Raw genomic sequence first — 13,913 nt, 5'->3', positions numbered from 1 at the left:
TATTTCCTTGCAATGAGTTCTTGTGATCTCTAGGGATGTGTTTTTTCCTCACTTTTGGGACAGCTGTGAAATGTTCCCACAAACATCTCACTGGCAGAGAAGCTGGGCACTAGCTCCAATTGGAAATTAGACTCACAGAGGAGCAGAGAAGAGTAGGTGAATCAGATTGTGGACTTAATGGTGCATTCTTTTGTGCTCCTCCTGGTCTATTTGAAAGCTAGGGTCTCTATTTCAGTTCTCATTTGCAGGACTTTCCAGAGACACAAATGTGCTGGGCTGGGAGGGAGGAGAATGGGTGATAGATACAACCTCTGCTGGAGCTAGGCTGGTTTGGACTCGATCCTGACACAGAGTGCTCAGTAGGGTGGATCACTTCTAGGGTCAATCTGTCAGGGGTACCTGGGTCTCCGGAGACAGTGGAGTCAGCATAGTTTGGGACACTACGGGACTGACCCAAAATTCCTAGGCTCCATGACCTGTGGACATACTAGACTTTTTGTGACCCAGTCCATGCCCCTTGCAGATTGAAGCAGGAATTGAATCATCCCCCAGGAACACAAAGGGAGCACCTTGTGCTCCCTGGGGATTTGCTGGGTGCTTTGCCTCGGATGGTCACCCTGTAACTGATTCTTTGCTTGGAATGAAGCTATGGTATTGATGGGAATGCTCAAGATGTACAGGGATCAATCCCTTTTCCTCACTGGTCCTGTGCGTCCTGTGTCTCTGAGATCCGATGTCTGTCTTTGCTTGGTGTGTCCTGTCTGGTGTCTCAGCTTATTCCACAGGAGAACTGTCCTTTCTTCTCAGCTTGTCATTTTGGAAGCAGCCTCCAGGAAACTGGCTGTCTCCCTCTGACTATGCCCAGGCTTCCTGTGCCCCCACCTGCACCCCAAATAGTTCAAAGAAGGCACCTTTTTAAGAAGAGATCCAGCGGGGAAAGTCCCCTAGTTTTCCCTCAACCGTGTATCATGGGTGGCCTTGGAGAGTGAGGACTGAATTCCCTGATTCCTCCCTTCCGCCTACCCACCCCCTTTTGTCCCAGGAAAAGCAGGCAGTGAGATTAATGAGAGCTGCCTGGCCAATCGTCGCTTTGAGAAAGTTTGGTTTGTGCTCCTATTTCGTTGGGCTGATTGGAGCAGCCTTAACTCGGAGGTAGAGTCCCTCCCCAGGGAGTCCGCGTACAGTTACATTAGCTGTCGCGGCCAGAGCCTGCGCTTTCTGGACAGATGTGACCTCCCCTCACACCACACCCCCCGCCCCCCGCTCATTTTGTTTGTTTTTATCCAGCGTTTCCCTTCTCCTCTTTCTTTCCTTGTCCTCCCCCCTCCGCCTCTCCCTCCTGCTCTCTGCCTCCCTGCAGCACCGAACCAGCTCTCCACCGCGGTCTCCCGCACGCGAACCGTCGCGAGTTTGCCGAGCCGCCCCCCGGGGCCGCGGGCCGCGGAGTCCCGCCGAGCCGCAGACGCCGGCGAGCGAGGGAGCGGCGCCATAGAGACGCGGCGCGCGCGGGGCCCCCGCGGGCGGCCGGGCGGTGGACCCGCGCGCGGAAAAGTTCGCCTCCGGCGGCCGCGCGCCTGGCTGCGCCGCGGGCCCTGGCACTCGCCCCGCGCGGCGCTCCGGAGGGGAACTTGATCTTCCTGCAGCTCGAGCCGCGAGCGTTACCCACCGTGAGCGGGCCGAGGGCCCTGGGCGAGGGGGGGCGGGACGCGGCCGGCGGGGGCGCAGCGGCCGCGGGAACCCATGCCGGCGGCCAGCCGGATGGAGAACCTGCAGCTGCCCTCCCTGCAGGTGGCCGGGCCACGGGGCGCGCCCGAGGGCAGCCCGGCGTGGTCCAGCGCGTCCACCCCCACGCTCCGCCGCCGGCGCTTTAAGGTGCACCGCACGAAGAACGTGCACGAGCGGAGCCTAGAGGCCGGGCTGCCCCGGGACCTGCCCGGCGTCCTGGCCCCCGGCAAGGAGTTCCTGCAGCTGCCGGCCATCGAGATCACGCCCTCCAGCGACGAGGACACCCCGTGGTCCAACTGCTCCACACCCAGCGCTTCCCCGCGCAGAAAACGCTTCCTCCTCCGCAAGTGGCTGAGGGTGAGGGAGCGGAAGGAGTGCAGTGAAAGCAGGTACGTCTCCGTTCCAACACCCGCCTTTCTGCCCCGTCCTCCCCGCACTCCCCGCACCCGTCCGGGGCCCAGGGCATCCTGGCGGAAACTCCGAAGGAAAGCAGGAGCCCTTCGCCCCAGGGGGCTTCAGGCAGTGCTGCACCCGGCACAGGGACTACAGTGGCACTTGCGCTTCCACTCTTGTCACCCATCTCCCCAACCCATGGCTAGGGGCCAGTGATTTTAATGTATATGCAATACATTTGCAAGGGGCTTCACGCTGCATTCCATCTCATTTGATCCTCACCGCACAATGAATAATAAAGACTATAGCAGGTAATATTATTGTGCCTCTTTTATGTGCAGGTCATTATGGTGAGCACTTCACTGACTACCTCCAAATTTAATCCTCACAAAAACTCTTTGAGGTAGATATTACTATTATACCCATTTTACAGATGGAGATAGCAGAAAGCCTGGGAGGTGAAGTGGCTTCTTCACTTAGATTTATATTTCTATATTCCATTTCAATTTTTATTATTTTATTTTTGGCCGTACCAGGTTGCCTTTCCTGGCCCACATATCTAGAAGAGGTGGTGGAGTTTTCTTTAGAGTGAGTCACATTTCCTACCACAGAGAGTCTTTAGATATCTATCTAGGCCTGGTCCGTGCCACTATGGTCTGTGCCAGCAACTTTTTTGCCTGGGTAAATGTGGCACCTGAGTAGTGGGGGAAGTTTGCTTTCCCTATGCAGGGAATCAGTATAGAAAACCGTAGGGCAGCTCCACACAGCGTTGGCCAGGAGTTGTTTTTGAGCCAAGCCCATTGCCAGGTGGAGGGGGCAGTCCTCACTGATGCCATGGACCCAATCCACTTACTTTCAGACTCTAGGGCCCTGTCTCTTAACAGTCGTCTGTGCTCTTGTGTTGGGCAACTGAGGGATTGGCCACCTTCCCTGGGACTCCTCCCAACCTATTCAATTTCATTTGTTTCAATTCACAAGTACTTGTTAAATGTTCTTGTGAGCTCAGTCTGATACCAACTCATGATGATGTGCTCCAGGGGGAAGTGAGGAGGGAGAGCTGGAGAGGATGAAGGGATGTGGAAGTTGAAGGAGGGTGGGAGGAGAGTTGGATAAGAAATTAAGACACTCGTACTAAAGAGATAGAACCATTGGAAGACATATACTATGTGTGCCATGTGGTAATGATTGTACAAAAAAAGAGGAGAGAGACCTATGGAAGGAAGATACTCAAAAGGGGACAAATACCAGATAAGCAGTAGAAAACAGTAGGAAAATTATGAGGTTGGGGCATGTGATCAGGAAAGGGAAACAGTCTGGGCAAAGGCATAGAGAGGAGCAGAGTGAGCTATGTGTCTTTGGGGGGACCTTGTGAGTCAGCCAGTTCCTGCATAGGGTGAGCATTCTAAGCCTTCCAGTGTTGCTCTTTTCTGGGTACAGTGACTGGATGTGATTCTCCCTGCAGGTGCAGAGGCAGAGCTTTGTTCTGGGACTTTTTGTGCATCTGGAGATAACATTTTTTTTTGTCCTGCTGCCTTTTCCACAGTGTAGAGGGCACTCTTGGTGGGAGCTAATCTTGAACTAAAAATTCATTATAATTGTCAGCTTTCTTTTTTAAATGTGAAAGACCTTAAAAGAGACCGTCTTTTGACCTTGAGATTCAACCATGGAGACTGAGGACAAAATATGGGGGAAAAGAGTCCTACATTGCTGGCCAGGGTGGGGATGGGGTGGATTTGGTTAGATTTAAGGAAGGCTTCCCTCGTTCTGAGAGTTGTCTAAGGGTGCAGTGGAATCCTCATTTTTGTAGAAGCAGGGAATGTACTCTTAAAAATCAGGAAGTATTTTCACTTCCTACGAGTAGTTTAAGGCAGTTCTTTTAAATGGTGGTTTGTTACATTTGAAGATTATAAGCATATATGTAGAAAGACAGACTGAATTCAAACCCAAATTTGTCTGACTCAAATCTCTACTCTTAATCACTGATATACTGCCTCCTGTTGGAATCTGTCTGGATTATGGCTAAAACACAATCCTGTCATTTTCAGCCTTAGAAATGGAAGGCTTCTTGGAAAGAAAAGAACCAATCAAGTGTAGATGCCCAACAAGATTCCCCGAGAAGGAGGTGGTATTTAGAGGCAGTAGAGTTCTATCATTTATTAGCTGTGGAATCTCGGACACCTCACTTCACCTCTGTGTTTCAATTTCTCCATCCGTGGAAGGGATATCTGTGGGTTAACGGGAGGTCTCGAGTAATACATGTGAAAATGTTTTGTAAACTTCTCCTTGCTGTGCAGGGATGAAGGACTATTGTTATTGTTCTGTGAGTGTCTCACGTGGAGTGGGTAAGCATGAGAGTAGGAAGTTATAGACTCACATGGCCTGGAGCCACATGTGGGACTCCTCATACATTATGTGATTTGGAAATGGTGATTGGAAAATGACTGGCCTGGCTTGGATTAGGGGAGATTAGCATACCAGGCCCAGTGTGGCATCTTCCCTTTTCACATTCCCCACCCCAAATCTACCTCTCCACATTCAGAGAATAGCACCTTTAGGACTGGAATTCTTTCTGATGTGGTAGAAGGCAATGGGCTGAGAAGGCCACAGCTTGTGGATTTTAACTGTTCAAAGTTGAAAATACAAAGAGGATCATGAGACCCCTTTCTTCTCCTTAACCCTGGGAAGAAGAAAATGGAGAAAATGATGATTAGCATGGTTTTGGGACTAACGGACACAGCGAGACAGCATTGAAATACTCCAAGTCTAATCATTTCTGGTTCATCTTTGTATCTTCACGGTCTAATACTATACTTGGCCTTGCATGGTAAGCCATAGATATTTGTCGGTGAATAAATTAATAATGAGTGAATGAATGACTACTTTTTCTATACTGTTTGGAATGGAATTCTCTTTATTCATGAGTCAGGGAAAATTTCCTGGAAGAGATGAGTCCAGAGCTGAGGTTGTGTTTCTTTTTTTCTTCCTTCCTTTCTTTTCTTTCCAGAGCTGAGGTTGTTTTTCTTTCTCTCTCTCTCTCTCTCTCTCTCTCTCTCTCTCTCTCTCTCTCTCTTTCTTTTCTAAATTGAGATGTAATTTACATACCATGCAATTCACTCTTTTTTAAAGTATATAATTCAGTGGTTTTTAGTATATTTACAAATGTGTGGAACCATCACCACAATCAATTTTAGAACATTGTCAGGACGTCAAAACGAAACCTGTACCCTTTATATATCACCCTTAATCCCCATATCCTTCATCCCCCCAGCCCTAGACAACCTGGAATCTACTTTCTGTAGAAGCTGAGTTTTGAATGGAGACTAAATGCCTATTGATGAAAGCACTTTGGGTGTTTGGCTTGAAGATGGGAATGGATGACCAAGTGTGGTCTTGATGAGGGATGTGGAAAAATGAGGGTGGGGATGTAATGGGCTGACAAACTATGATTTATGTGGAAGAGTTTGAATTTCAATTAAGCAGTCAGCCATCAAAGATGCATTGAGGTCCTATGGACAGTGTGCTGTACATACAAAGAGGATTCAGCTCAACGGGGAGCCACCATTTAGCACAAGATGGCCCTGTTATTTTTTGCTGGCCATGTTGCCTCCTGAGCTCCTTGGATAATGCAGTCTGAAGTTGATGGGGCAAGCCCTTAGAATGAGCACCTTCATGTCTCCCGAAATCCCTTGGCCTTAACTGGTTGTGATGATTGTTCAAAACCCCAATTGAGTATCAGAGTCCCTCTCTTGGATTATGGCAAACTCATAAATTGAATTGAGCCATATCTTCCAGGATGGCCTCCTGTCGTTCTTGGAAGGGGGAAAGGAAAACTGACATGGGGCAAGTAAGAAGGTATGGGTGTCTAACTGTAGGGCACACAAAAGAACTTCTCTGTTTCTCTCTCACCATTTGTACCACCTTTTCCCTTGGCTGTTCTGTCTCTTCTTCTATATAACATACCTACCTGTCGTGACTGCTCACAGTCTAACAGCCTGGCAGCTAGAGAGTCTTGTCAACCTGGAGCCTCAGGGTTTCTGCTTAGCTCCACATCTGACCTCAGGTGGTGCCTCTTGCTGATTCTGCCCCCCCTGGTAGGCCAGGTTACCTATCTAGTGCTCGTCTAGCTGGTGTGTGGGTTTGCAGGTGATGAATATACAGCATTGGTATATTTATCTTGATTCTCCATCCCTTTCCTCTGACCTTTACAGCATGTCTTGCTTCCGGTTTCAGCTCAGTTTCCAGGGGAGCAGGGTGATCCAAATGCTCTACTGGTCAGCTCTGTGTGTAGCCTGCCATGTATGAGAAGCACAGGGAACATGGGAGAGAGAAAACTCTTTCTTAACACAGAGCATCAAAGAAATGCAAAGGAGACCTATGATTTGTCAGCAGATTAAGTAATCAGTACTGGATAAGGTTAAACTAGCAAAAATCTCCACCAGACCCATAATTCCTTGAGGGCGAGGATTGTGTCTTATTTTGTGCCAAGTTTCCTAAGCGCCTTAAATGCGCAATTACATTTAATCCTCACAACACACCCGCCAGGTGGGTTTTACGGCCGAGGAACCTGAAGTTCAGAGATGAACTTGCTCCTGATCAAACAGAAGCAACGGTGAGATTTGAACCATATTCTTTAGAGCTCAAAGCCTGTACCATCTCCTTAGGGCCTGAAAATAGTTGGCCCTTGAATGTGTGATAACCGTACAGGTGGGGGAGGTTCTGAAGGAAAGGAGAACGAGGTCAAGAGAATAGGGAGGCTGCTGAGGAGATATGTGGAGTGGTTGTGGGCAAGTACAGTGATATGTGAGGCCAGTGTCGACTGGCCTGAGTGAACAGCTCCATGAGAAACAGCCAACCTTTGGCTGTAAATGTGGTTTCCAGATTCAGACAATTTGTGGAAACTGAGAAGTTAGAGATGGAGCCCTGTGGACTGATTCACACTGGCCAGGTTCCTCTGTGGGAGTTGGTGTTTTGAAAGTTTCCATGGTGGTTATGCACTCAGGGGGTGCCAATTACATGTCAGGCAAGAGACTGGGATGATCCTGGAGCAGATTAACAGGTGATAAGTCTGCCCTGCTTGGTTACTTTCTCCCAGGTACTATCTATGCACCAGTTGCTATGATGGTTACTGATAATTGCTTCTAGGGTAACACTGAAGTTCTCATTAAGGCGTCTGAATGGCTAAGCTGCCAGTGGGGAATTTCCTTCCTGACCCCAGTGGGTGAGCTACTGGGCCCTGAAGCAGGTGTTTAGACACAGAGCCAAGCGGACCTGAGAGCCTGGGGGTGGTTGCTGGGTTGCTGTGTACACAAGAGCTTTATGGAGTCTGAGGGCTTTTCCACGGTCCTTTGCCCTTTTGTGGTTCTTTCCTCTGTAGCCCAAATTAGTGTGGTGACTCACTAAGGGGCTTTTGTACCTGGTGTGAAGGAAGATACAGCTTTTAAACAATTTGGGATGGGGGCAGGGAAGGGCCTATGTGCTCTTATCCTGCAACTTTAGAGCCTGAAGAATCTTCCTTCTTTTAGAGGAGATGGGAAAGCTTCCATCAAGGATGTGTAACCAAACACTGAATGTGGACCTTCAGGTGGGAGGAGGGAGGCAGGATGGCGATGCTTCAAGCTGATAAAAGAGATGTCAGGCAATGGGCTGCCATCCCCCACGCCATTGTGGGCAGCCGTGCGCCATCTCCTAAAGAGAGTCCTGCTGTGAAATAGTCTCTGTTTTCAGATCATGTGTCTGGATCTTTCATTCAGATCATACACGAAAATGTGGCTATGCCTTAGCTAAAACTCGTGGTAGAAGAGGAGAGGGAAAAGGACTCCAGCATTTTCGTTTGAGGCCCTTGATGCATCGTTTTGGCTAGACTATGTGAAGGCTTGTTTCTGCACCCTTTGTCCGCACTCTGATTGCGTTGAGATTGGTTGTCCAACCCAGATTTGTAGGTGAAATAAAGAAACAAGGTGAATAGGCCCATCCTCGTGGCAGATCTGGGTTATTTATGGCCTGGATGGAATGCAAGCCTCTCACCTAAAGTCTGGGCCAGTTTCTAACTACCACACATCTGGAACATCTTCATTTTCTGTAAGGCCTCTCTGTGCCATCAGAACACTGATAATACTTATTCCCAGCCTGGTGCCTCTTAACCTCCACAATCTGACCACAGAGGTTTTCAGCCTTGCTGCTTTTAGTTAGCAAGTTTAGTCAGGAAATGAGGGGGCTGAGTAAAGGGACCAAAAAAACAATTAACAACCCACTTGTTTTTTCCCTTTTCTTTTGCAACTGTGGAAACAGAATTTGCCTGGGGGCCTTGTTTGGGGTTGGGTAAGTGTGGTAACCCTTCCAATATTTGCCCCAGCAATTAGGAAAAAACAGGTTAGTTTAGTGATACATTTTTGAGTCTCTCCAAGGGTCTCCCAGATTGTCTTAAAATAAATTTTTATATTATAACAGTCAATGAATATTGTGTGCATAATATATTAAAATGAGTTAATATAAAAATTTTGGGGTAGCCACATGGCTCAGTGTTGCCGGTTCAATTCCTGCATGGGCCAGTGAACTGCGCCCTCCACAACTAGATTGAAGACAATGAGCTGCCACTGAGCTTTTGGAGGGGCAGCTGGATGGCTCAGTTGGTTAGAGCGGGAGCTCTCAACATCAAGGTTGCCAGTTCAATTCCCGCATGGGATGGTGGGTTGTGTCCCTTGCAATTAAAGATTGAAGAGGAAAACAGTTCATCATTTTACCATGCTAACTCAAATATGTTTGGTATATTATCTTAGTAGCCTGTTTGGCATATTATCTCCTAGTATTTTTTTCTTACTCAGATTTTCCTTTTGATTGAAGGATTTATTTTCTTTTTTATCAACTCCTCTCTACCTTGTTACCTGTAAGGGAGAACATCAGTCCATAGGTTGAGGGACAGGTTAAGTCTGCAAAATAAGGAAAAAAATGAATTTCTGAAGCACTGCTTCTGGAGGAACCATTAGGAGGAGACACCTCCACAGTAGGGGACCCTTCATCAAAGAACATGCCACTTAGCCTCTTTCTTTCCTTTTCTATAATCCAAGCTTGTATGATAGTGCCCTTCTGACGCCTCAGAGCAACCTGACTTGATCCGACCAGCATTTGTTTTTTAGCTGGGTCATTACATTCTGAAGCTCTTTTTGACCTTTTTGCTAATTCTCAGGGTTGGATGGGATGGAGTAATAAAGGTTGCTTTGAGCAGGGTGGAGCTTCTTTAAAGAACAGTTTGCCTTAGCTTAGGTGATAACAGGTGTTTTCTCTATCTTTGTCTATGATGAACCACATCTTCCTGACATGTGAAGATGTCATAAAAAAAAAAAATTCCCAGGAAAGGATTGCATCACCTCTCTTGGTTACTTTCTTTCATGTCTTCAAGCCATACTATTGAGAAACTTCTACCTAAGATCTAACTGAAATCCCCTGTGGTGTAATTCATTTTCTCTTGTCCTCAGTGAAGATGAAAGAATATCTGGTCATTGTCCTTTGAGAATATTCCTTCATGGACTCAATGTTAAAAACTTGGGTTCTCTAGTGAGGGCTGTGCAGCCCTGTGGACTTATTGGAGGAATTGGCAGCTACACCTATTAGAACACAGAGCCAGTCTTAGAGGTAAGCAGAGTAGAAAGTGGCCTGCCCATTCAGAAAGTTCTCAGGAACCCTGAACGATTTCTGTCTCTCTGAAGTGACTTCTCCATGCTTGAATTGCTTTCCAAAATGCTTCTATTAGTCGACATTCCTTTTGTTTAGCAGTCAGAGAGATTAGGCTGGAAATGTAGATAACTCAGGAGAAGTAATTTTCACAGTTCAACAAACATTTATTAGACACTTAGAGGGAATTGGGTGCTGTGCTATACGCTGGGATACAAAGATGGAGAACTCACAGCCTGTGTGGGAGATCAACATGTAAAAGATAATTTCAGTAGAATATGGAATTCTGGCTAAAGAAAAAAAGAGAAGAAAAAAATTGGAGGAAAAGATCTGATGGGAGAGAGAGGAGGGGAGGGACCCTGGACCTAGATTTCACCACCACACCATCTACTTCTCTCTCACTTAGCTGCTACCTGTTACTTAGTACCTACACTTCTGGTTTTGCATCTCTCTCAGAGAATCTCGTCTTCATGGTGGATGGGCTTTGTGTGATCATTTCAACTTTAAGCAAACAGAGAAGTCCAAAGCCACAAAGCTGATCAGTGATAGGTCTCCTGCAACCCAACTAAACGGTCAGCCTACCCCATGTCCCGGGAACCCATCTTTGCCTAGGATGGAGCCATATCTTCATCAGTGAAGCCAGGAAACTCATGCAGGCCTTGTCTGTCTTTGGGGGCAAGGTAATGATTTTTCCTAAGGTGACTGCCCTAGCACCAGTCCAAGGGACCACCTGAGGCAGTGTGGAGTGGAGGCTCTGGTTCTGCTCATTTTTTTCTCTGTGTGGTCCTGGGCAGGTTGCTTATCTCTCTGGACCTCAGTATCATTCTCATTTGTTAAGTAGAGAGTATACATTTCTTCTTCATCTTTTACAACAAAATTAAGTAGATGTGTTTGAAGAGTGTGTCTTCATTACTTAATAAGAGATTTATTTTTTTTTTTTGGTGGTCTGTGAGGCCTCTGAGTCTACTCCTCTGGTTAGTGTGTAAGCTGGAATAATGGTTTGTTGTTATTTATGAGATGTCACTTTTTCAATCTAGTGATGGGTGCTGAAGATAGGTTTTATAATTTACAGGCTGCTCTGGTCTGTCTGTCTCTCCAATATTGGTCTATTTAAGGTTCTGACTCCAGGCCTCTCATTTTCCTCCTCCTTCCTATTCCCTCTCTCTCCTCCTCCTAAATCCACTCCCCTTGGGCCATTTCATCCACTCTCTTGGCTTTAATTATCCCTATATGATGATGACTCTGATCTTTAGCTCAGACCTCATCTCTTTTCTGAGCCTTAGGCTCATACATCCAACTGGCTAATGGGCATTTCCATAGGGATATTCTTCAAAACTCAGCTTTTCCATCCCTAATTGCACCCATCATCTTTCCCTCCCAATCAGTTTTCCCTGTCACTGATTCCTTGCATTGGGGATTGGTACCCTTCCGTTTCACAAGGTTTCCCTCCCTAGAAAGAAAGTGTTCTTAAAGTCTGTCCTCTCTTCACCACTGTTGCCCCTCTCTTGTCCATCACCATCTCTCAGGTGTTTATCAGGCATTCTTCTAACTGGTCTCACCGACCGCCTTGTAGCTCCTCCCCTTTCATTCTTCATTCTGCAACCAGAGGGCTCTTCACGCTATCACTTCTGCCCCCCAACCCCCACCCCCTTCATTTACTGCTGCTCCCAGGACTCTGCCTCCAGCCAAAGTAAGTTTTCAGTGCCTTCTTTTATTTCCAGGTCTTCACAGACATTGTTCCTTCACATGGAATTCCTTTTTTGTGACCCTGACCCACTTTGCCATCCTCAGTCCTTCTTCTCTTTTGGGTCTTAGTTTAGTTATCCTTTCCTCTAGGAAGTATGCTCTGACTCAGGTATCTATTACATCTATGTTCCAAAATTGTGATTACTTGGTCACATTGTACCCTTCACTGTATCATAAGATGTGAGGGTAGAGTCAGTTTACTCAGTGATTGTTTTATTTGGTGCCCGTCACTCTCTTTGAGTGAAACATAGTAGGAGCTCAGTAAACATGGATTTGGGGAATGAACAAATAATCAAATGAAGGAAGGACTATAAGGAAATTTTTTTCATGGAATTCTGTTGTACATCATTCTGCAAAGCAAGAAGTCCTGTTGAAGCTGGATAATCACCACCTCAGATGCCATTTATGTAAATCTGGATTGTTTTGTATTGGTTTGTCTGTCCGTTTCTTTATGCAGACTGTGTCTCCCATCAAATTGTAGGTGGTCAGAGATCAGAGACTGCTAATCTCTTGGGTAGTCTCTATTCGAGAGTCAAATTTGGCGTAGTTAGGTGGAGAGTGGTTGACCTGACCCACAACGAGACCCAGACTGCAAGAGCATGTTGGGAGCAATATTTTGACTGATGGTCAACCCAGGGCCCAGGTACAATCTGAATATAGTGATTAGCCTTCTCCCACCTTTTAAAAACAAGTTCCTTGGGCACATCGTTGAAAGGGAATTGGTATGTTTTCTGAAATTTGGAAATCAGGAGTTGTAAAAGTAATGTCTTACACCTGATTTGAAGAGAAATATGAATGGGAGCTGCTGACTCCCCTCCCATTGAGAGTAGGACTCCATTTAATTAGTGTGGGTGGTTTGGAATGCGGATGCATTTGTTGCTCTGATATCTTCTAAAACCTTGGGAGATGATGGTATTAGCTGGATCCCTCTCTGCAGCTGTCAGATGCCAGAACAGTTGTTCTATAGTTTGGATTCCTTCCTCCTCTTAGCTCTAGTGGAAGCCAAGAGCCAAAAAGTTGCCAATAGAAATGCCCTTCTTTATGCAGTATAATGACAGCCTTTTAATGCAGGTCACGGATGCCATTTATTGAACCATCATAGAGTGTGGAGCCTTGAGCTGGGAGCCCAGGGAGGTGCAGAGGAAAGAGGGGACACTGATACTTGACATCGGGAGCTTCGAGTGGGCAGAGAATGGTGTCCACATGGACTCAAATGAAAACAGTGCTGGCAATCGCAATTTATCACAATCTCTTCATTTGAGTAGCTACCACTCTATCCTTTTCAAAGTGATTTACCAGCCATGGGCTTCAGGAAGGTGGGCACAGAGTATAATTATTCTTTGTATTTGCCCAGCACTTAACAGTGCCTGGCACAAACTGAGCCTTCCAATAACATGCTTATGAAATGACAATCCATTACTTCATTTGCTCCGGCATCCTATGGGACAGATGTAGTGAGTATGTCCACTTGGCCCTTAAGGAAATTGAAACTCTGAAACATACCGACATTCATGTAACTAAGTAGTGGTGGAAACTTGACTCAAAAAGAGGTTGTGTTGTGTCAATTTTAATTCAGGCCTTTTTGTATAGTGTACAATACATGTATATATGTGACATACCAATATTGTACATACATTATATATCTGATATTATAATGTATATATCTGACATCCTGTGGATTTATATATATAATAAATATATAAATATAAATATATGTTACATATTAATATATTACATAAAATATATATTTATATATTATTATACATATAATAATATATAAAATGTATATAATATTATATATACATAAATAAAAATACATATAAATCCACAGGAAATGGAAAATAAAAACCAAACATTATAAGCAGCTGTTTCAGCGTGCCTCCGTTCTTTTAAAGCAGCAGCCCCTGTGAAAAGCATTGCTGGATTTTACCCTCCCCTTGGCTCCCTTCCCATTTGGAGGGACACATTAAACAATCAGGCTGCCACAGTGAGGAGAGTCCAAATTCCACATACACTTACAGCTTGGCAGCTATGTGCTGGCCCACTGAATTTTGGCTGGCTTCTGCTCTTGAAGGATTTAGTCTAGTTTATTTATTGTTTACCCACTCGTTTGCTCAACAACAGATTTTTATTGCACATCTATTAGGCGGTCAATACAAATCATACAAATACATGTAACATTTTTAAATGTGATAAGTGAATCCAAGGAGAGTATGGTGGTTGGCCAGATCTTGTGAAGGATATCCTCTCTAGTGGAAGTGGAGTTGGATGGACATATTGTCTTAGGAGCGCAGAAGCAATTTCCGCTCAACATAGGTAGGGTCTAGTCTATTCATTTCACAGACTAGGCAAAAGTGGCCCATGCTCTGTCGACTGGCCAT

General features: G+C 45.9%; 1 protein-coding gene across 7 annotated transcripts in view; it reads left to right on the top strand.

Annotated features, from left to right (window-relative positions):
• Nucleotides 1-1,702: 1,702 nt before the first annotated feature.
• Nucleotides 1,703-13,913, top strand: part of GRAMD1B (GRAM domain containing 1B) — a gene marked incomplete at its 5' end in the record, with an annotated part of 168,168 nt that continues 155,957 nt past the window's right edge. For 3 of the 7 annotated variants that reach the window (XM_081037377.1, XM_081037370.1, XM_081037376.1), the window contains one exon: nucleotides 1,726-2,114. In XM_081037377.1, coding sequence (XP_080893503.1) covers nucleotides 1,741-2,114 — 374 coding nt within the window. Of the gene's footprint in view, nucleotides 2,115-13,913 lie in introns of all 7 variants that reach the window. The other 4 variants (XR_013992507.1, XM_081037374.1, XM_081037375.1 and 1 more) reach the window with 3 other exon arrangements.

This window comes from Rhinolophus hipposideros (genome assembly GCF_964194185.1).
Source record: "Rhinolophus hipposideros genome assembly, chromosome: 24".
In the NCBI taxonomy this organism is placed as follows: Eukaryota; Metazoa; Chordata; class Mammalia; order Chiroptera; family Rhinolophidae; genus Rhinolophus; species Rhinolophus hipposideros.
This window is presented reverse-complemented; position numbering and strand designations above follow the sequence as displayed.